This window comes from Microcaecilia unicolor, chromosome 1 (assembly GCF_901765095.1).
Source record: "Microcaecilia unicolor chromosome 1, aMicUni1.1, whole genome shotgun sequence".
Lineage (NCBI taxonomy): Eukaryota > Metazoa > Chordata > Amphibia > Gymnophiona > Siphonopidae > Microcaecilia > Microcaecilia unicolor.
Genome location: NC_044031.1, coordinates 669,994,655 through 670,016,755, shown reverse-complemented (window position 1 = coordinate 670,016,755; position 22,101 = coordinate 669,994,655). Strand labels below are relative to the sequence as shown.

The following is a 22,101-nucleotide window of genomic DNA, read 5'->3' as shown; positions in this document are numbered from 1 at the left end:
GTAAGCAAACATGTGGACAATGGGGAGCCGGTTGATATTGTACATCTGGATTTTCAGAAGGCGTTTGACAAAGTGCCGCACGAAAGACTCCTGAAGAAATTGCAGAGTCATGGAATCGGAGGTAGGGTATTATTATGGATTAAGAACTGGTTGAAAGATAGGAAGCAGAGAGTAGGATTGCATGGCCAGTATTCTCAGTGGAGGAGGGTAGTTAGTGGGGTCCCGCAGTGGTCTGTGCTGGGTCCGTTGCTTTTTAATGTATTTATAAATGACCTAGAGATGGGAATAACTAGTGAGGTAATTAAATTCGCCGATGACACAAAATTATTCAGGGTCGTCAAGTCGCAGGAGGAATGTGAACGATTACAGGAGGACCTTGCGAGACTGGGAGAATGGGCGTGCAAGTGGCAGATGAAGTTCAATGTTGACAAGTGCAAAGTGATGTATGTGGGTAAGAGGAACCCGAATTATAGCTACGTCTTGCAAGGTTCAGCGTTAGGAGTTACGGATCAAGAAAGGGATCTGGGTGTCGTCGTCGATGATACGCTGAAACCTTCTGCTCAGTGTGCTGCTGCGGCTAGGAAAGCAAATAGAATGTTGGGTGTTATTAGGAAGGGTATGGAGTCCAGGTGTGCGGATGTTATAATGCCGTTGTATCGCTCCATGGTGCGACCGCACCTGGAGTATTGTGTTCAGTACTGGTCTCCGTATCTCAAAAAAGATATAGTAGAATTGGAAAAGGTACAGCGAAGGGCGACGAAAATGATAGTGGGGATGGGACGACTTTCCTATGAAGAGAGGCTGAGAAGGCTAGGGCTTTTCAGCTTGGAGAAGAGACGGCTGAGGGGAGATATGATAGAAGTGTATAAAATAATGAGTGGAATGGATCGGGTGGATGTGAAGCGACTGTTCACGCTATCCAAAAATAATAGGACTAGAGGGCATGAGTTGAAGCTACAGTGTGGTAAATTTAAAACGAATCGGAGAAACTTTTTCTTCACCCAACGTGTAATTAGACTCTGGAATTCGTTGCCGGAGAACGTGGTACGGGCGGTTAGCTTGACGGAGTTTAAAAAGGGGTTAGATAGATTCCTAAAGGACAAGTCCATAGACCGCTATTAAATGGACTTGGAAAAATTCCGCATTTTTAGGTATAACTTGTCTGGAATGTTTTTACGTTTGGGGAGCGTGCCAGGTGCCCTTGACCTGGATTGGCCACTGTCGGTGACAGGATGCTGGGCTAGATGGACCTTTGGTCTTTCCCAGTATGGCACTACTTATGTACTTATGTACTTATGGATAATTTATCACAAACCCCAGTAGCTCCAGGAGTCGAATAGTCATCTGCATGGACTGTAGAGCTCCTGCCTCGGATGTGTTCTTCACAAGCCAATCGTCGAGATAAGGGAACACGTGCACTCCCAGCCTGCGAAGCGCTGCTGCTACTACAGCCAGGCACTTCGTGAACACCCTGGGCGCAGAGGCGAGCCCAAAGGGTAGCACACAGTACTGGAAGTGACGTGTGCCCAGCTGAAATCGCAGATACTGCCTGTGAGCTGGCAATATCGGGATGTGCGTGTAGGCGTCCTTCAAGTCCAGAGAGCATAGCCAATCGTTTTCCTGAATCATGGGAAGAAGGGTGCCCAGGGAAAGCATCCTGAACTTTTCCTTGACCAGATATTTGTTCAGGGCCCTTAGGTCTAGGATGGGACGCATCCCCCCTGTTTTCTTTTCCACAAGGAAGTACCTGGAATAGAATCCCAGCCCTTCTTGCCCGGATGGCATGGGCTCGACCGCATTGGCGCTGAGAAGGGCGGAGAGTTCCTCTGCAAGTACCTGCTTGTGCTGGAAGCTGTAGGACTGAGCTCCCGGTGGGCAATTTGGAAGCTTCGAGGCCAAATTGAGGGTGTATCCTTGCCGGACTATTTGAAGAACCCAACGGTCGGAGGTTACAAGAGGCCACCTTTGGTGAAAAACTTTCAACCTCCCCCCGACCGGCAGATCGCCCGGTACGGACACGTTGATGTCGGCTATGCTCTTGCTGGAGCCAGTCAAAAGCTCGCCCCCTGCTTTTGCTGGGGAGCCATGGGGCCTTGCTGAGGCGCACGCTGCTGACGAGAGCGCGCGCGCTGGGGCTTAGCCTGGGCCGCAGGCTGGTGAGAGGGAGGATTGTACCTACGCTTACCAGAAGAGTAGGGAACAGCCCTCCATCCCCCATAAAAACGTCTACCTGAGGAGGTAGATGCTGAAGGCTGCCGGCTGGAGAATTTGTCGAAAGCGCTATCCCGCTGGTGGAGCTGTTCTACCACCTGTTCGACTTTTTCTCCAAAAATGTCCGCTCGGCAAGGGGAGTCCGCAATCCGCTGCTGGATCCTATTCTCCAGGTCGGAGGCACACAGCCATGAGAGTCTGCGCATCAACACACCTTGAGCAGCGGCCCTGGACGCAACATCAAAGGTATCATATACCCCTCTGGCCAGGAATTTTCTGCACGCCTTCAGCTGCCTGACCACCTCCTGAAACGGCTTGGCTTGCTCAGGAGGGAGCTTGTCCACCAAGCCCGCCAACTGCTGCACATTGTTCCGCATATGGATGCTCGTGTAGAGCTGGTAGGACTGAATCTTGGCCACGATCATAGAGGAATGACAGGCCTTCCTCCCAAAGGAGTCTAAGGTTCTGGAGTCTTTGCCCGGGGGCGCCGAAGCATGCTCTCTAGAACTCTTAGCCTTCTTTAGGCCCAGATCCACCACACCAGAGTCGTGAGGCAACTGAGTGCGCATCAGCTCTGGGTCCCCATGGATCCGATACTGGGATTCGATCTTCTTGGGAATGTGGGGATTAGTTAGTGGCTTGGTCCAGTTCGCCAGCAATGTCTTTTTTAGGACATGATGCATGGGTACTGTGGACGCTTCCTTAGGTGGAGAAGGATAGTCCAAGAGCTCAAACATTTCAGCCCTGGGCTCATCCTCCACAACCACCGGGAAGGGGATGGCCGTAGACATCTCCCGGACAAAGGCCGCGAAAGACCGACACTCGGGAGGAGAAAGCTGCCTTTCAGGGGAGGGAGTGGGATCAGAAGGAAGGCCATCAGACTCCTCGTCAGAGAAATATCTGATGTCCTCCTCCTCCTCCCACGAGTCCTCACCATCGGTATCAGACACAAGTTCACGAACCTGCGTCTGAAGCCGTGCCCGACTCGACTCCGTGGAAACACGGCCACAGTAGGAGCGTCGAGAGGTGGACTCCCTCGCCAGCATCAGCGAAGCTCCCTCCGCCGACGTCGTTGGGGAGTCTGCCTGGGAGGCGGCCGTAGCCAGTACCGCAAGCGGTACCGGAGACCTCACCTTGGGCAAGGGTACCGGCGGCGCCACGACGGTACCGGTGGCGCAAGCAGCCCCGGTACCGGAGGGGAAGGGCGCAACAGCTCTCCCAGAATCTCTGGAAGAACGGCCCGGAGACTCTCGTGCAGAGCGGCTGTGGAGAAAGACCGAGAAGCCGATGCAGGCGTCGATGTCAGAGTCTGTTCCGGGCGTGGAGGCTGTTCCGGGCTGTCCAAGGGGGAGTGCATCGACACCTCCTGAACAGAGGGTGAGCGGTCCTCCCGGTGCCGATGCCTACTGGGTGCCGACTGCCTCGGCGACCCAGAGCTCTCGGTACCGAGACGGGAAGGAGACCGGTGACGATGCTTCTTAGACTTCTTCAAGTGAAGCATGTCACCGGAGCTTCCCGGTACCGACGAGGAGGACGTAGAATCCAGCCGTCGCTTCCTCGGGGCCGAGGCCGAAGAAGGTCGATCTCGGGGGGGGGGGGGGGGGGGGCTGTACCGCAGGAGCCCTCAGGGCAGGGGGAGACCCACCCGAAGGCTCACCGCCAGCAGCAGGGGAATGGACAGCCCTCACCTGCTCTCCAGACGAAGCACCACCGTCAGATGACATCAGCAACAGCGGAGGTCCCGGTACCACCGACGTCGACGCAGCCTTTCGATACCTCGGTACCGACAATGCCGAAGGTAGGGGCCTCGATGCAGTCAATGCCGAAGGTAGAGGCCTCGAATCAGTCGATGCAGAGGTCGAAGACTTCGATGCTGTCGACGTCGATGCACTCGATGCCAGTGCTGTTGTCGTCGAAGAGCCCGAGAACAACGCGTTCCACTGGGCCAATCTCGCTACCTGAGTCCTCTTTTTTAAAAGAGCACAAAGACTGCAGGCCTGCGGGCGGTGCCCAGCCCCCAGACACTGAAGACACGAAGCGTGCCTATCAGTGAGCGAGATTACCCGGGCGCACTGGATGCACTTCTTGAAGCCGCTGGAAGACTTCGATGACATGGGCGGAAAAATCACGCCGGCGAAATCAAAATTCGCGATGACGATGAAGGGCACCAAAAAGAAGGGAGAAAAACCCGAATCGAGGCCAAATAGGCCGGTCCCGAAAGCGAAAGGAAACTTACGCGGGAAAAAGCTGGAAACACGGGAAAAGGGTAAAGACCGATCGGTCTTCTTCTTTTTTTTTTTTTTTTTAGTGAAAATCGCGAAGACGCGCGAGGTCAACTTGAGGGGCACGAAACGGCAGTAAAACACGACCGTCCCGAGCGCGGACAAAAGAAGACCGACGAACACGAGCCGGTTCGGCCGGGAAGACGGCCGCGCATGCGCGGTGCGCATTGGCGCGCGAGGACTAGCAAAGGCCTTTGCTAGTGAAGTTTCCGGTTGGAGGGGGTTGCTGTGGACATCACCCATCAGTGAGAACAAGCAGCCTGCTTGTCCTCGGAGAAAAGAGCTTTCCGCAGTCCCAGCCCCCCCCCCCCCCCCCGAGGTCACCGCCGCTCACCCCTCCCTGCCATCCTCTGCACCCCCGTGGCCCCTCCCCCGCCGCCCCCCCTGAGGTCGTCGTCGCCGCCGCTCCCCCCTCCACCCGCTCCCCTCCGTCTGCCACCGGGCCCTCACAGCGCCTTCACAGGGGGGGTGAGAGGCGCTGTGAGGGCCCAGTGGCAGACGGAGGTGGGGGGGGGCGGCAGGGGCGGGGCCACGGGGGTGCACAGGATGTCAGGGAAGTTGTCATTTCAAGGGAGGGGGGAGCGGAGGCGGCCTGGGGGGGGCGGGGCTACGTCGGAAGGGAAAAAAGAAAGCAGTGCTTGTCAGGGATGTCCTTGAAGGATGTCAATGTTAGGCACACACACGTGCAGCTTGGTTTTTTTTTGCTTTCCAACAGCAGCCCCTGCCTAACGAGAAGTGCAGATCTCACGTTAGGGTTTCCACCGTAAGGGGAATCGGTAAACATTAGTGCATATCATTATAATAGCCTTGCAATGATAGTGCAGCTCATTATAATTATTTGCATTCCGTTTTCGTTAGCTGCTACCGTGATCGGGAAATGGCGTTTGGTGCATGCTAAGGTTTACTACTTGCTCGTTAATGCCTCGTTAAGTTTAGTGCATCTGAGCCTCAGTGCACCTGGCCGAGGACTGTTGCTACAATGACTGAGCCAAGTTTGGAGGGGAAATAAAATATCAATGGATAGTAATGAACAAAGCCTCAGTACTGCATCTTAGACCCAATTCTGATTAAGTTTTAACAGGAGAAAAACTGCTGGGTCAGAAAAAAAATATATACCCTCTAAAAAGCACAGTATCCACAAACAGCAGCAGTGCACAAAAATATCTGTAGAAGTATTAAAATGCTGCAGTGGATTTATAAAGACAAATAGACTTTTCCTTACTAGCAAAATTCCAACAAGCATGAATTTATGTAATGAATATCGGAGAACTACTTGTTTAGCTGAACTTCACTAAACCACAATACAAATTTTTTTTCTTTTTGTTGGTCACACAAATTGCACTGAGAAACAAATATCAATTCACTTGAAACTCAGGATGAAGACAAGAACAATAAAAAAAATGCATATTTTTACCTCAGTACAACTACAATGGGACTTTCACTTCCTGTTACCACCATCAACCCCTTCCAGATCATTAATGCCGATGAGACAATCATTCCAAAATTTAGTACCTGATAATAGAGCTGAAAGAACAAACCAAATAGTTTGGTTATAGAACCAACTGAACAAATATTTCAGATTATTCACAATGTAAGAATGGAAACAAGCTTTTCAGGGCAAGAGTTTCAATCTTCTGGCATATAAAAAAAAGATGGTTTAATGAGTGCAATATTATGAAATTCAAATTTGCCATATAAAGGATATTTCACGCTCTGTGGTTCCAGCTATACTTGAAATATATACAATTCTGGCTCTTACGAACCTAATTTTGGAATAACTTTCTCAAGCCACTGCACCTATATGATACTAGCCGTTGAGCCCGTAAAAACGGGTTAGTATAGGACGGGGGGGGGGGGGTTTGAAAGCCCCCCCCCGCCGCCGAGCTCGCTGCTGCCCCTCCGAGGTCACCGCTACGCCCCCCCGGAGTCGCCGCCACCCCTCCACCCAGGCCGGGCCCTCGCTTCGCTATTGAAACAGCGCGGGAACGCAGCACACAGCTCAGATGAGCTGCCGTCCTTCTTCTCTGCCTGTGTCCCGCCCTCGTGGGCGAGGGCGAGACACAGGCAGGGAAGGAAGGCCGACGGCAGCTCAGCTGAGCTGTGTGCTCCGTTCCCGCGCAGTTTCTATAGCGGAGCGAATGCCCGGCCCGGGTGGAGAGTGGGTGGCGACGGCGACCTTGGGGGGGGGGGGGGGAAGCGGTAGCGACGGCAGTTTCGTCCCTCCCCTTGCGCAGTAGAGACCCTCTCTGTCCCGCCCCTGTCATCACGTATTGACGCGGGGGCGGGACAGAGAGGGTCTTTACTGTGCATTTGCGAGTGAGTTCGGTCACTCCCCGTTTATATGTTTGATTTGGGATATTCTGGTTCACTTCCTTAATTTAGCTCCTGCACAAATGGCTTGAAGGAGCTGTGGACAACATGGAAGCAATGATAACATTCCCAGTCAGCCTACTACTACTACTACTATTTAGCATTTCTATAGCGCTACAAGGCATACGCAGCGCTGCACAAACATAGAAGAAAGACAGTCCCTGCTCAAAGAGCTTACAATCTAATAGACAAAAAATAAATAAAGTAAGCAAATCAAATCAATTAATGTGAACGGGAAGGAAGAGAGGAGGGTAGGTGGAGGCGAGTGGTTACAAGTGGTTACTAGTCAAAAGCAATGTTAAAGAGGTGGGCTTTCAGTCTAGATTTAAAGGTGGCCAAGGATGGGGCAAGACGTAGGGGCTCAGGAAGTTTATTCCAGGCGTAGGGTGCAGCGAGACAGAAGGTGCGAAGTCTGGAGTTGGCAGTAGTGGAGAAGGGAACAGATAAGAAGGATTTATCCATGGAGCGGAGTGCACGGGAAGGGGTGTAGGGAAGGACGAGTGTGGAGAGATATTGGGGAGCAGCAGAGTGAATACATTTATAGGTAGTAGAAGAAGTTTGAACAGGATGCGGAAAACGGATAGGGAGCCAGTGAAGGGTCTTGAGGAGAGGGGTAGTATGAGTAAAGCGACCCTGGCGGAAGATGAGACGGGCAGCAGAGTTTTGAACCGACTGGAGAGGGGAGAGGTGACTAAGTGGGAGGCCAGCAAGAAGCAGATTGCAGTAGTCTAAACGAGAGGTGACAAGGGTGTGGATGAGGGTTTTGGTAGAGTGCTCGGAAAGAAAGGGGCGGATTTTACGGATGTTGTAAAGAAAGAAACGACAGGTCTTAGCGGTCTGCTGGATATGAGCAGAGAAGGAGAGAGAAGAGTCAAAGATGACCCCAAGGTTTCGAGCTGAGGAGACAGGGAGAATGAGAGAGCCATCAACAGAAATAGAAAACGGGGGGAGCGGGGAGGTGGGTTTGGGGGGGGAAATGAGAAGCTCGGTTTTGGTCATATTTAATTTCAGATGGCGTTGAGACATCCAGACAGCAATGTCAGACAAGCACGCTGAAACTTTGGTTTGGATGCAAGGTGAGATATCAGGGGTAGAAAGGTAGATTTGGGAGTCATCAGCATAGAGATGGTAGGAAAAGCCATGGGATGAGATTAATGAACCAAGGGAAGAAGTGTAGATAGAAAAGAGGAGGGGACCAAGAACAGAACCCTGAGGTACGCCGACAGGCAGAGGGATAGAAGTAGAAGAGGATCCACCAGAGTGAACACTAAAGGTGCGGAGGGAGAGGTAGGAAGAGAACCAGGAAAGGACAGAGCCCTGGAATCCAAGTGAGGACAGGGTATCGAGAAGTATGCTGTGATCGACAGTGTCAAAAGCAGCGGAAAGATCAAGAAGAATGAGGATGGAATATTGACCTCTGGATTTAGCCAGTAATAGGTCATTGGAGACTTTAGTAAGCGCAGTTTCGGTTGAGTGGAGAGGGCGAAAACCAGATTGTAATGGGTCAAGAATAGCATGTGAGGAGAGAAAATCAAGGCAGCGGCGGTGAACAGCACGCTCAAGTAATTTGGAGAGAAAAGGAAGGAGGGAGATGGGTCGGTAATTAGAGGGACAAGTAGGGTCAAGTGAAGGCTTCTTAAGGAGAGGTGTGACCACAGCATGTTTAAAGGCAGCAGGGACAGTTGCAGTGGAAAGTGAGAGGTTGAGAATGTGACAGATAAAAGGAATAAGAGTAGGAGAGATGGCATTAAGAAGGTGGGTAGGAATGGGATCAGAGGAACAGGTGGTACATTTTGAGGAAGAAAGGAGAAGTGTAGTTTCCTCAATAGTAACTTCAGGAAAGGAGGAAAGGGAATGAGGGGAAGGAGAGAGAGGGGAACGGACTAGTGGAGGGAGAGGTGGTGAGGTAGAGAAAGCAAGGTTTATCTTTTGAACCTTGTTGTGAAAGAATTCAGCAAGGGTCTGAGGAGATAATGAAGGGGGAGTTGGGGGAGGGGGCACCTTGAGGAGAGAGTTCAATGTGGGGAAGAGAAGTCGAGGATTAGAGCCAAGAGAGTTGGTCAGTTGGATATAATAATCCTGTTTGGCACGTAAAAGAGCAGATTGGAAGGAGGACAGCATGAACTTAAAGTGTAAGAAATCAGCAAGGGCCCGAGATTTCCGCCAGAGGCGTTCGGCGGAGCGGGTACAGGAACGTAGGTAGCGGATATTAGAAGTCAGCCAAGGTTGGGGTTTTGTACGCCTTACAGGGCGGGTCATCAAAGGTGCAAGAGTGTCTAAGGCAGAGGATAGAGTATTGTTGTAAGAAGAAACAGCCTCGTTGACAGACGTGGATGGTGCCACAGTAGAGAGGAGGTTAGAAACATGGGAGGATAGAGATGAAGGGTCAATATCATGAAGATTCCTAGATAAATTAGATAGGATAGGACGGAACTGGGAGGGGGGAGATTTAAGTGTGAAAGTTATAAGATGGTGATCAGAGGAGGGATGATCAGAGGCAAGGAAACTAGAAGGTGAACAGTTGGAGGAGAAGATGAGATCAAGACAGTGACCATTTTGATGAGTGGGGGAGGTGGAGCATAGTTGGAGATTAAAGGACGACGTTAAAGCGAGACACTGCCCAATATTGATGCCAATCATCTAGCTAAGAGCACATTTGTATTGAGGTTCTGGAGGAATCATAAGCCATCCTCCCAACCAGAGGACTGTTGCTGAAACAACCTAACCAGAGAGGACGGGGGAGAGGGGAAAAAGAACAGTGAAGTGAAGGATCACAGAGCCATAAACCCATGATTTAGGATAGATTCTGTTTAAGCCCAAAGAAACAGGAAGAATTTGCCTGGCAAGATAGTCTGATATTTCTTGTTAAAATCCCTGTAAGGGTAAGTTAGTAATACATAAATTGATAGCAGAACAAGACCAAAATAGTCCATCCAGTTTGCCCAGAGAGATTCACCCTGTTTAGTCAGATGCACACACAAAACCCCTTACACAACACTATCTCCCCTCCTTCCCTACATTTGTCCCAATCAGGCCCAAAAATCCACAAGTTCTGTCATCATTACTTCCCATAAAAACAATACTCAATACCTAACCTAAGCGCAAAGACTTTTGCCTTCTCATTACCAAGTTTTGCAGTAGTTCCCACTGCCATCAAGTCTGAATGCCAATGAGCCCAACCTGTATAATCATGATCTATCCATGCAGACTCCCCAACCTTCTTGGATGCCCACTATTGTTGCACCTCTGCTATTTATGATTATAACTTCCACTCTATGCATATTAACTCCAATGCTGTCCTAAACATCCAATGCAATCATACAACTGCTATTTAGGGTTGTAATCACCAATCCATTCAGGTTACCCTAATACTTAGGTCTTAGGGTTTAACTGCAACTCTATGTAGATTAGCCAAATACATTCTTAGAAGCGTAATGTAATATATCAATGCTGTTATGGGCCAAACTGTTGTATGTGCAGGTTACCCAGCACTTACCACCTCTACAGTATAGGGATACTCTGTTTTATCACCTTTTTTAATGTGAAAATTTCTTTATTGAAGTTTTAGCCCACATACAACAAAATCCTCATTGAATACACACATCTAAACACCCATAAGGCCCAACCCAAAATCAAACCGCCTCCCCCCACAGCCCCAGCAACAAAATCAGTAATAGGGTCTCAATGTTGAATACTCAAAGTTCAGACATCTAGAGCATTCAGAATCATAGAGCTAGCCCTTGAAGTAAGTGTGTCCAAAAAGGGTGTCTACATCTTCAAAAACAGATGCTTTGACGTTGATTTCTAGAGTTCAACATGGAGTCTCTCCATGCGCAACAGCTCAAGCATGTGACCCCACCATTGGGCCAAAGTTGGCAGTTCTGGAGAAATCCACTGCAAAAGCAAACAACGTTTGGCAATATCAGAAAAGTCTTATGTAGAAAGAGACCAGATATCCAAGTGCCCTCCCTGATCATTTGGACATTATCTAGCAATGCAGCTTGTGGATTGGGGGTCTAATTGGCTTGATACATGAAGGATACATGCTGTCATATTGATAACCAAAAACTGGAGATATAGGTACAATCCCACATGTGGTGTTTACATGAAGCTTTCCATGCTCCACATTTCACACGAGTCCCATCTGAGGGAAGTCCCATTTTTTTTTATCTGGGAAAGGTGGATGTACAGATAAATAAGAAATTTATAATGAAGTTCCTGCAATTGTATACTCTCCGCCAGCAGGGAAGCAGACTGCAAACTCTGTAAAAAAAAAAAAAAAAAAAAAAAAAAAAAAAAATTCGAAGTCCTGGTATCCAAAATCTGTAATCCACAATGAAACCACATGATGCCATGGGTGGAGGCCCAATGGGCGATTCAAAATTCCATAATACCGCCCTACTAGTCCCTTTATCACTGCTGTAAGAGACCAGGATTCCTCAAAAATGGATTCCAGAAAAGCAGAATAAAACACCGCACTAAGGCGAGAAAATAATGGCGGAGTTTGAGATAAGAATATTAGTTTGCTGGTTGTAAATCATAGGCTTGTCAAATTGTTGCACAGGACAAAAGTGTGGGAATATCATCCTGCAAGAAATGGTGTATCCTTGTCAATCCTCAAGTTCCCCAGACTTTAAATTGTGGATTCTAGAGGCCTGAGGGGAAAATCTGCATTACCCAGGATGGGCAAGTATCTGGAGCAGCTAACAGGCAAATGAAAAAGTCTCCAAAAAGTTCTCTAGGCTCACCTTGCAGGCTTGATCAGAGGGTGGCTTTTCAATCTGTGAGGGAGATGCAGAGTCCTAGCATGAACAACATAGGCTAGGCCTAGGGACAAATCCCCAGGTATGGTGGACCCAAAAACAATATCACAATAAGTTGAAGCATTAAAGATCAAATCCCTAACAAATCATAAATTACACACATTATAAACTTTTAAATCCGGTAAGCCCAATCCTCTCTCCCTCTGCAACAGCTACAACTGAGAAAGTGAAGTGCGTGGACGCTTTGTCTGCCACAAAATGCATTGAAGCACCCAATTCTCAGCCGCAAATTCAAAAGCAGATAAGTAAATAAGTACATACATATTGCCAAACTGGGACAGACAGAAAGTCCATTAAGCCCAGCATCCTGTTTCCAACAGTGGACAATCCAGGTTTCAAGTACCTGGCAAGATCCCAAAACAGTACAATACATTTTATGCTGCTTATCCCAGAAATAAGCAGTGGATTTTCCCCAAGTCCATTTTAATAATGGCTTATGGATTTTTCCTTTAGGAAGTTAACCATCCTTTTTTAAACCCTGCTAAGCTAACTGCTTTTAATACATTCTCTGGCAACAAATTCCAGAGTTTAATTACATGTTGAGTGAATATTTTCTCCAATTCATTTAAAAAATTTACTACTTTGTAGCTTCATTGTGTGCCCCCTAGTCCTAGCATTTTTGGGAAGAGTGATTCATGTCTACCCGTTCCACTCTACTCATTTTATAGATCTCTATCATATCTTCCATCAGCCATCTTTTCTCCAAGCTGAAGAGCCCTAGCCGCTTTAGCCTTTTCTCATAGGGAAGTTGTCCCATCCCCTTTATCATTTCTGTCACCCTTCTCTGTACCTTTTCTAATTCCACTATATTTCTTTTTAGATGCAGTGACCAGAATTGCACACAATATTCGAGGTGCAGTCGCACAATGGTGCAATACAAAGGCATTATAACGTCCTCATTTTTATTTTTCATTCCTTTCCTTATATCAAACATTCTGGAGAACACAAAGCCACTTTGGAAGCACAAACTCAATCAGGTCAATTCTACCTCATAGAGAAAGTGGTAGCGGGAACCAGGGCTTACAAAGAGTACGCGATTCCTGCAAGAAGGAAGAGAAGTTACGATCGTATAGATGGGAAAGCTCTCGTGGGATAACCAAACACAAATATTTCAAACCCATTCAAGCCCATCGCAAGGGAAGAACTCCTCTCCATTTCACTTCAAAGCCTGCCTTAAGGCTCAAAACTTCAGATTTATCTATATTAATCCAGAGGCCAGATATAGGGACATAGTCTAATGAAATATTCAGCGCGCATTAGGGAGTGAAGACTGGGGCTCAGTAATTGCTACCAGCAGATCTGCAAACAGAGCTAAAATAAACACCTTAACTGCCCACCGGGATACCCTGAATTGTGGGTGTCCCCCAACAATTTGAGCGCTAATGGTTCAATGTAAAGTATGAATAAAATAGGCGATAGGGGGGCAACATGTCAGGCTTCTCACGGAAGCACACGGTTTGTGAGCCCTTGGACCACTGCCATGGAGCGGCAGTGGCAGGTAAAACCACCCCCAAACCAGCGGCAAGGCAGAACAGGACTGGAACCCCGGACTGGAGTTGCAGCAGAGGCAAACAAGCTGGGACAGGCAGAGCAGGAACAGCTAGACCACCTGTGCTTGACCGCCGTTCCCCAGGAGTTGAGCCCCTGGGTGCAGGCGGCCAGCAGGACTTACAGGACTGGGCAGGAACTGGATACCAATAGGGAACACACAACAGAGTCAGGACTAAAAGCTGCCAGGCAGCCACTAAGACAGAAACACAGACAGGTGAGGACTGAAAGCTGCCAAGCAGCCACTAAAAAGGAAAACAGATACAAGACAAGGAAATTCAGACCAGAAACAAGACTAGGAACTAAGCAATAAAACCAAAGTTAACTACACACAAACAAACTAGAACCAAGCAAGAAACTCAGACTAGAACTGGACTAGGCAGACGTGCACAGAGCACACCCACATACCAGGGACCTTAGACGATGCAAAGGCAAACACAGAAGTTTCCAGGTGGCTAATAAAGACCATCAGCAGCTGAAGTTCAACTGCAGGAATCACCAGGCAGCTACGGGTGCTGTTCAGGCACAAACAAGAAAAGCAGGTCTGGCAGCCTGGAAGATCCGGACCGGACTGAAGTCTGGAACGTGTGACAGTTCATAGCAGCCACCAGTTCAGGCCACCAGAGGGCGAGGCGAGCACAGATAAGGAAACAGTCACCACCGTGACACAACCCTGCCTGGTACCTTTTTGAATTTCAAAAGGAGTGGAAAGCATACCATTAATCAAAACTTGAGCTCAAGGTCATTATATAAAAGGTATATCATAGAGAGTATGGGGCCCGCAAAGCCAAAACCTCCCAATGATAGGGCCATGATACACGATGAAATGCTTTTTCAAGATCAAAATTCACTACTAAAGCATCAACATGACGCTCCTACACATATTCCATGGCCATAAGTAACTCATGCACATTGATCACTGCATTGTGGCCCTTAAAGCCCACTTGGTGGTCTACCACCAGTTTCGGAACAAGGGACGAGAGGCGAGTGGCCAAGATTTCTGCATATAATTTAACAACAACTTTCAAGAGGCAAATTGGCCGATACTATCTCATAAGATGAGGGTCCCATCCCAGCTTCAAAAGGGGAATCACCGTTGCCCCTCGTAAAGTGTGAAGGAGCTGCCCTGTCTGCAATGCCTCATAATATACTGCTAATAGCACCATTGACAAGCGGAACTCAAAATCTTAAAAAATTCCAAGGGAGCTCATTTGAGGCCAGGGTCTTGTGCAGTGGGAACGTGTGAATGACAAACTTTACCAAGATGAAAAGATTCAACCAACATCTCCAATCCTCTGGTATTACCTTCAGGAAAGGCAAAGAATCAAGAAAACCAAATTCCGTGTGTCCCAGTTCCTGCGAAGTTGTGTATAGTGCATTGTAAAAATTCCAAAAAAGTTGATTAATCGCGCGATCATCGGTATGCTTCTGTACCATTGGATCATTCAATACTGGAACAAAACGTGGCCTCTGTTTCATATGAACCAAATTGGCCAGACAAGTACCCATACGACTCCCATATAAAAAAAAATGGTCACGACTATAACTTAAGCTAGTGAGAGTACGCTGGTGAATTAAGGTGCTCAACATAGTCTGAATATGATGGAACTCCTCTCTATTAGCAGCGGTCAAATTATGGACCAGTGCCGCCTGCACTCTACGAAGTTAGGCCTGAAGTAATAAAATCTGGCAATCTGGGTGTTTTCTACATAAGGCTATATAGGAAATGATCACTTCCTGCATAACAGTCTTACCCGCCTCCCAAATAGGCCCGGTGTGGAAATATGAAGGGCATTAGTTTGAGCGTAGGTCTCCCACTTCTGTGTGAGGCATTTAATAAAAGCTGGGAAAGTATGCAAATAATGAGGCATATGCCAGAACGGGCTAAAATCCTTACAAGGAAATCACAGGGCCGTTTGAACAACAGTAAATAGTATGGTCTGATATCCCCATCTGAATATCAACATCATCCACTGTGGAAAACGCCTCAGTGGATAAAAGAATGTAGTCACTTCGGCTCTCCGAGAGGTGTGCATTAGAAGCATGTGTGAATGCACGCTCCCCAGGGTGGAGTGCCCTCCACGTATCAAGCGGATCCAGACTCAGACAAACGCTTCGCCCCCAGCATCGGAACAGTCTATGCCACTCACAAGCCATTGTCTTTTTACCATAGCTCGGACCAGCTACAGCATTAAAATCAACACCCATCACCATCGGACAGCGTGGAAGAGTCATCAGCAATTTAAGCAGTGCTGGGAATCGTAAAGAGTGGGGGGCATATAAAAACACTAAGATATATGGAACACCAAATTTCGTACTCAGGAACGTTCATGTATTACTATAATTTATTCTTCCAATTTCTTACTCAGGAACTTTCATGCATTACCATAATTTATTCTTAACATAGTAGATGACGGCAGAAAAAGACCTGCACGGTCCATCCAGTCTGCCCAAGAAGATAAATTCATATGTGCTACTTTTTTATTTGTACTGTCCTCTTCAGTGCACAGACCGTATAAAAGTCTGGCCAGCCCTATCCCCGCCTCACAACCACCAACCCCGCCTACCAACCACCAGCTCTGGCACAGACCGTATAAGTCTGCCCAGCACTATCCCTGCCTCCCACCACCAGCTCTGGCACAGACCGTATAAGTCTGCCCAGCACTATCCCTGCCGCCCAACCACCAGCCCCGGCACAGACCGTATAAGTCTGCCCAGCACTAGTCCCGCCTCCCAACCACCAGCCCCAGCACAGACCGTATATGTCTGCCCAGCACTAGCCCCGCCTCCCAACCACCAGCTCTGCCACCCATTCTAGGCTAAGCTCCTGAGGATCCCTTCCTTCTGCACAGGATTCCTTTTTGTTTATCTCACGCATATTTGAATTCCGTTACCGTTTTCATCTCCACCACCTCCATGTATATGAACATGATATATATCTATACCATGATCTGTTCACGTATGTTATGTTACATGTATGTTACCATGTATGTATGCAGCTTAACACATTACCATTTGTAATTCTGTTACCCGGAAATGGCAACCGCTATTACGGCAAATGTAAGCCACATTGAGCCTGCAAATTGTTGGGAAAATGTGGGATACAAATGCTACAAATAAATAAATAAATCAATAAAAAAATACATGGAGCAATGTAGAACAACCCAATGCCCCTATGTATCCTGATGGCACTTAAGCTCCACAAAGAGGTTTATGTTATTTATTAAGCTCGCTACACCAGCATGGCAATGAATCGGGACAGCAGAGTAAGAATAGTGTCCCACCAATTCCCTTCTAAGCTTCTGCTGTTCCAAGGAGCTCAAATGCATCTCCTGCAGTAATTTATTTGTTGCATTTGTACCCCACATTTTCCCACCTATTTGCAGGCTCAATGTGGCTTACATAGTACCGTCAAAGGCGTTTGCCCAGTCGGTGGATAACAAATACAAAGTAATGCCACTCCAGTCCCCTGGCGACACAAAGCTGTCAAAATCTTTTTCCGTTTGACTTGTGAATTTACACCACACACATTCCAAGTGAAAATATAAAGAGCCATCCTCACCGGGGGGGGGGGGGGGGGGGGGCTGGAATGCAAGAGACTCCAGAATCTGCCATGATCAGTGACCCAGAGTCTAACAACAAATGACCCACAAAATCTGTACTGAGGCTACCCTCCTCCCCCTACCCCTCAACAAGAACAAAAAGTTGAGTAATCATGAACAATCAGGTCCCCCAGAACCCATATATGTTAACAAAATTATGGCATCCACCATTCTCACACCCCTAGAGCTTGCACAGGGAGCAAATACCATCCTTAGGAAACATTGTCCGTGGATCTTAGGAGATCAGCCTCGGCGTGCCTAGAGCGGGTGGTACAATCTGAAACCCTGCGCCAATCTGTTGACATCTGCTTGGGGGCTGGAGGAGAAGCTGATCCAGATTCATACCAGAGGCTCACCCATCGCAAGCAGTCCCTTACCTCCTCCACTGTGTTAACCCTATAGGCTTGCCCATTAACAATAAAAGTTAATCCAAACCGAAAAAGCCAACGGTAGTGGATGTGCTTCTATTGTAGAAGCTGAGTAACTGGGTGAAAGTCCCGCCATTTCTACAGGGTGAAGCTAGAAAGATCTTGAAAAAGAGTCACATCTACATCATATGGTCCTTTCTTCTTGGCATCTCAGAAATTCCTCTTTCAAAGGGTATGACTGAAAAAAGGCCACAATAGCTCGAGGCTTATTATCTTTCAGGGAGCCCAGAGTCCAATGTGCCCTGCCCACCACAATATCCCCGAGCACCGAAATAGCACCTGATTTTGCCTTCTTTTCTGACATCAATATTTGAAAACAGATGGCCTGCACCAATTCTATGCAATGTTCTTCACTAACTGGTTCAGGGAGTCCACGAAACCAGATATTGGAATGTCTGGCCCTGTTTTCCAAATCATCCAACTTTTCAGTCAGTGTCTGTACATAGCTATCCATCTGAGCCAACTTATCATGCACAGTGGAAAACCTGGTCTCATGATGCTCTAGACTCCGCACCACCTCCTCCACTAGGGTATTGAGATCCTCCAGGCCATTGCAGAGATCTTGGATCAGAGCCTTCAACTCCTCCGCACGTGCCACAGTGTCTGAACAGCCACCTGGAGCATCTGCTGCAAATCATGTTTGGTAAGTGGCGCATCTAACTCTTCCAGCACCGATGCTACATCCTCCTCTCCCACAGCAGGGCAATCACCCGCCTCCGCCAGCAACGCAAACGTGTTAGGTCCCACAGCTGAGCTGCTGTGCCCTGCTCATCACAAGGCTGAGGCAAAGTATTATTTTATTTCATTCAGGCGGTGGAAGGACATTACTTTGCTAGCGGTTTGTACTCAGTGCCATTTGAGAACGGGGGGAGTAAAATCCACTACACACAAAAGCGTAATGCGCCGATTACACAGACGATCCTGGAGAAGTTTCAGGGGAAAGCCGCCATCGCCCAGATGCCATCACTGTAAGTCTGTTTTATCACATTTTTTTGAAAATTGCATTACCGTTTTCTTCTCCTACTTGAGAAAGGCATTTCATTTTTGTTTCCATCACCATCTCCATTAAAAATACTTTGGCACTGTTGTGAAGCTCGGGAGGGGGGGGGGGGGAGACTCACAACATGATTTCTAATCTACAATTTTGCTTCTTGTGCATTACTACTTTTCAGGTGCTCAACTGTCTGCAAAACAGCCCCACTTTTGTCTTTCTCTCTTAAGGTATACGTATTGAGGTCCTTCATTTTGCATTTCATAGTGTTTTTGGTGTACACTGCCATTTGTGGGGCTCTCTGTTTCTCTATATTAGGGCTGGGCAACCACAGTCTTCAAGCCCAGTTGGGTTTTCAGTATTTCCACAATAACTATGCACAAGACTGGAAGCTGTACATCCAAACCACTGTATGCAAATAGATCACATGCATAGTTATTGTGGAAATCTTAAAAGACTGACTGAATTATGGCCCTCAAGGACCGTGGTTGCCCACCTCTGCTCTGTATCCTTCTGAAATGCAAACTCAAAAAATTAACCAATTATCCCTCTCCTTAGGCACTCAAGGTTCTTTTGGCTATAACCACTACCCTATCACACTACTTTAAGAAACTTTTTGATCCTCACATGCAATCATCTCAAGATTGCTCTCCTGGCCAATGCATATCAGTTATTTATGACATTTATATCCCACATTATCTCAAACAGGATTCAAGTTCAATGTGGCTCACAATATAACAAAAGTAGAACTGACAAGGCGTATCTTACACAGAACTATATATATATATATATATATATATATATATATATATATACACATACACAAACAAAATTACTAATAACAGCATAACAAATGCTGATCACATAACATGTTTGTAATAAATAGGATAGAATGTGAATACGAACAGAGTTGTTTTTATTGCAAGTTTAGTTAAAGGGTTAGTTATTTCTATTGTTAGACGTCAATCTTATCAAGTGAATTTTCAATAGTTTACGAAATATGATACTCTTCAGTTTAACTGAGTTGTATGGGCAAAGAGTTCCATTTGGTTGTACTTTGGTATAAAAATCCAGCATTGTGGATAGTTTTATATTTGATTTTATTACATTGAGGGAAGTGTAATACAAGAAAGTCTCTGGATGATTTTTTAGCATTGCATATTGATAGCTCTGTAAGATTCTGCATGTAAGATAGGGATGAACCATAAATTATTTTGTGGGTGAATACACATAATTTGAAAGTAATGCATGAACTTACAGGTAGCCAGAACAGTTCAAGTAGAAGTGGGGTAGCTTTAAGTACAAAATGAGATGCTGTGTTTTGAGCAGTTTGTAATTTTCTGATTAGTAAGGTCTCAAGTCCTGCATAGACTGCACTGCAGTAATCAAATTTTGATAGTACCAAGTAGTGAGTTAATAATCTGAAAATTGTGCTTTGAAAATAAGGTCTTTTAGTTTCTATATTTATTTGAATACATTAAACACTAATTTGGATACTTGTGGTTCAAATGAGAGATGTTGATCAATTATTCCCAGGATTTTCAATTATACTCCAGTGGATAAGTTTTGTACCAATAGTTAATTGGTTGGTGAGGGTTTGTTAGTATTAAGAATTTGGTTTTCTCTCTGTTAAGTTTCAGTTTGAAATTGTTTGCCCATGATTCCATTAGGTCTAGGCCTGATTTTATATTAGTTAAGGTATGATATTGGTAAGTTATCAAATAGCAGGCCCCTGAATTTTCTTTTAAGTACATAAATTAATTTAGTTTTATGCAGCTTTTATAAGGCAGATTCTAAACATTTTATCTGAAGTCCTTACGAGGGCTCTACAAAATTTTGAAAATAAGAAAACAAATGCAGAGTCTTTAGTAAGGAATCATAACTTTAAAATGTATTAGACCTTAGCAGTGAGATCAGAACATGCTGTTTTGGTTGTTTTATTTATTTCAGGAAGACCCTGCTATGAAACTCACACCGTGCTCTTTAGCTTTTACTTTGTCCCACCCAATTATAATCCAATAGAGCATTGAAGAAAGGGGAAGTGGTTCAAAAATTATTGTAGGTGACCTTTCTGTATGACTGGGGTTGAGGAGAAAAAAGAATGGGAAGGCAGGGCACACCTGGGCGACTGGTGCTATACACTGAATATTCAATTAATATAACTTGAAACTTGGTGAAAAAATGTCAAAATGCATAGACTAATCCAATTGCCAGTCCCCGAGATATGGGTAGCATGCTGTGCCCCAATCTGTTGGCTGCATGATCACAAGCTTCAGATAGCTCCTGTAGGTTTTACCTATTTTTACTACCCTCTCCAGTTCTGCAGCGATATGAAGGGAAAGTCCGTGAACCTCTCACCCCACCAGTGCATTTCCTGACACCCCTAGACAGATCTGTGAATAAGGGCAAAATCAAGAGGCTATATGGGAGCACTTTCAGATTAAATATTTGTATCGGTATGGCAATGTGTACACATTTTTCCAGAATAACACAGCAGCTAGGTAATTTTATCAGTTGATTAAAGGTTGGCTAGTTTTCAAGAAGGGAACGACTATGTGTACTAGGTAGCAGGTAGACTTCTTAGGGAGCAGGGCCGGCAAAAGAAGCTAGGAGGCAGCAGGGGAGCCAGCTACCTGCAAGCAACAGCGAGAAGCGGTGGATATTGGGCTGGTTATTAAAAGCAGAGATGGAGAATACACGGCTGATATAAGCCCAGCGCTCCACGCTTTCTCCCTCACCTGCCGTTTGTTCATCCGCCGAACATCATCCAAAAAATCAAAGGACAACATCTTTCGAGCCTGGAACTACCAACGACGAGAAGCCAATAAACGAGCAAGGAAGGTACAAGAGAAAAAAAACAGAGACAGAGCACCCGACTCTCCTTTCTGGAGCTCCAGCACTTCCGGTACTGAGCGGGCTTCATTCAATAACTTTATTGTTCACTAGTTTCTGCAACACGGACAGATCGGACAAGTGGCTGTGCTGTGCAGTGCAGTGCAGAGCTGCACACGTCTCCCTTCATCGTGGCTTTGTGTCACCGAGGCGATGCTGTGATTTCAGAGCCAAGCCTGCAAGAAAGGAGGGTTGTCAGGATAAGAGTCTTCTCTTCTCACACCCCCTCCCCTCCTCTGAACCCAACACCTTCTTCCTCTTAGCTCTTGAGACAGAGCCCAGGGCCGGCTGTGTGGGGAGGGGCTGCTTGCTCTGATTGCTGGTGGCCTTTGCTAAACCATTAACCCCTTGCTCTCAAACCTCTTTGCTTTCTGTAACTAGGCTGCCAATAGATCAAGTCTCGTTTTACAAGCCGGGCCCGGCACGGGCACATGGAAAGGGTTCACTGAAAGCCCTGGAGGAGGACAGGAGAGGCCGCTCTGCTTTTTACGGAGCCTTAAATTTGGGGCTTTCTCTAATACTATGTTGTTACTTTAACTTCTTTTTACTTTGCACCTTTTTTAAAATATACATAATACATTTAGTACACAATGCAGATGTTTTTTTTGTTTCTCTCTCAACCTCTGGTCTCTCACTGAACACTAAGAAAACCACAAGTAACTTACCTCGTTTGAATGTGCTGCCCTGGGGGGGGTGGGGGTTAAATCTTTTTTTTATTACCTCTGTCGAAGCGGCTACCTCATTGAAAGCCCAGCCCGTCTTTAGCCTTCCCTTCCTGAGTTTGTTCCAGTGTTGCCAGGTGGAAAATTTTTTTCCCACCCAATCCAGCACAAAAACCGCCCAAAACCCGCCCAAACTCAAACCCCGCCCCTGACACCCCCACCCCCGCGTCATCAACCCCGCCCCCGCCGTCACCGGCCCCGCCTCCCCCGTCATCGGCCCCCGCCTCCCCTG

General features: G+C 46.9%; 1 protein-coding gene across 1 annotated transcript in view; it reads right to left on the bottom strand.

Annotated features, from left to right (window-relative positions):
- The window catches only part of SEC11A (SEC11 homolog A, signal peptidase complex subunit), a 104,536-nt gene extending 83,357 nt beyond the window's left edge, over positions 1 to 21,179 (bottom strand). Inside the window, exons 1-2 of the mRNA XM_030187233.1 lie at positions 20,994 to 21,179; positions 5,908 to 6,017 (exon numbers count right to left, since the gene is read on the bottom strand). Coding sequence (XP_030043093.1) covers positions 5,908 to 6,017; positions 20,994 to 21,044 — 161 coding nt within the window. The 5' untranslated portion in view covers positions 21,045 to 21,179. The remainder of the gene's footprint in view (positions 1 to 5,907; positions 6,018 to 20,993) is intronic.
- Between the last annotated feature and the right edge of the window lie 922 nt (positions 21,180 to 22,101).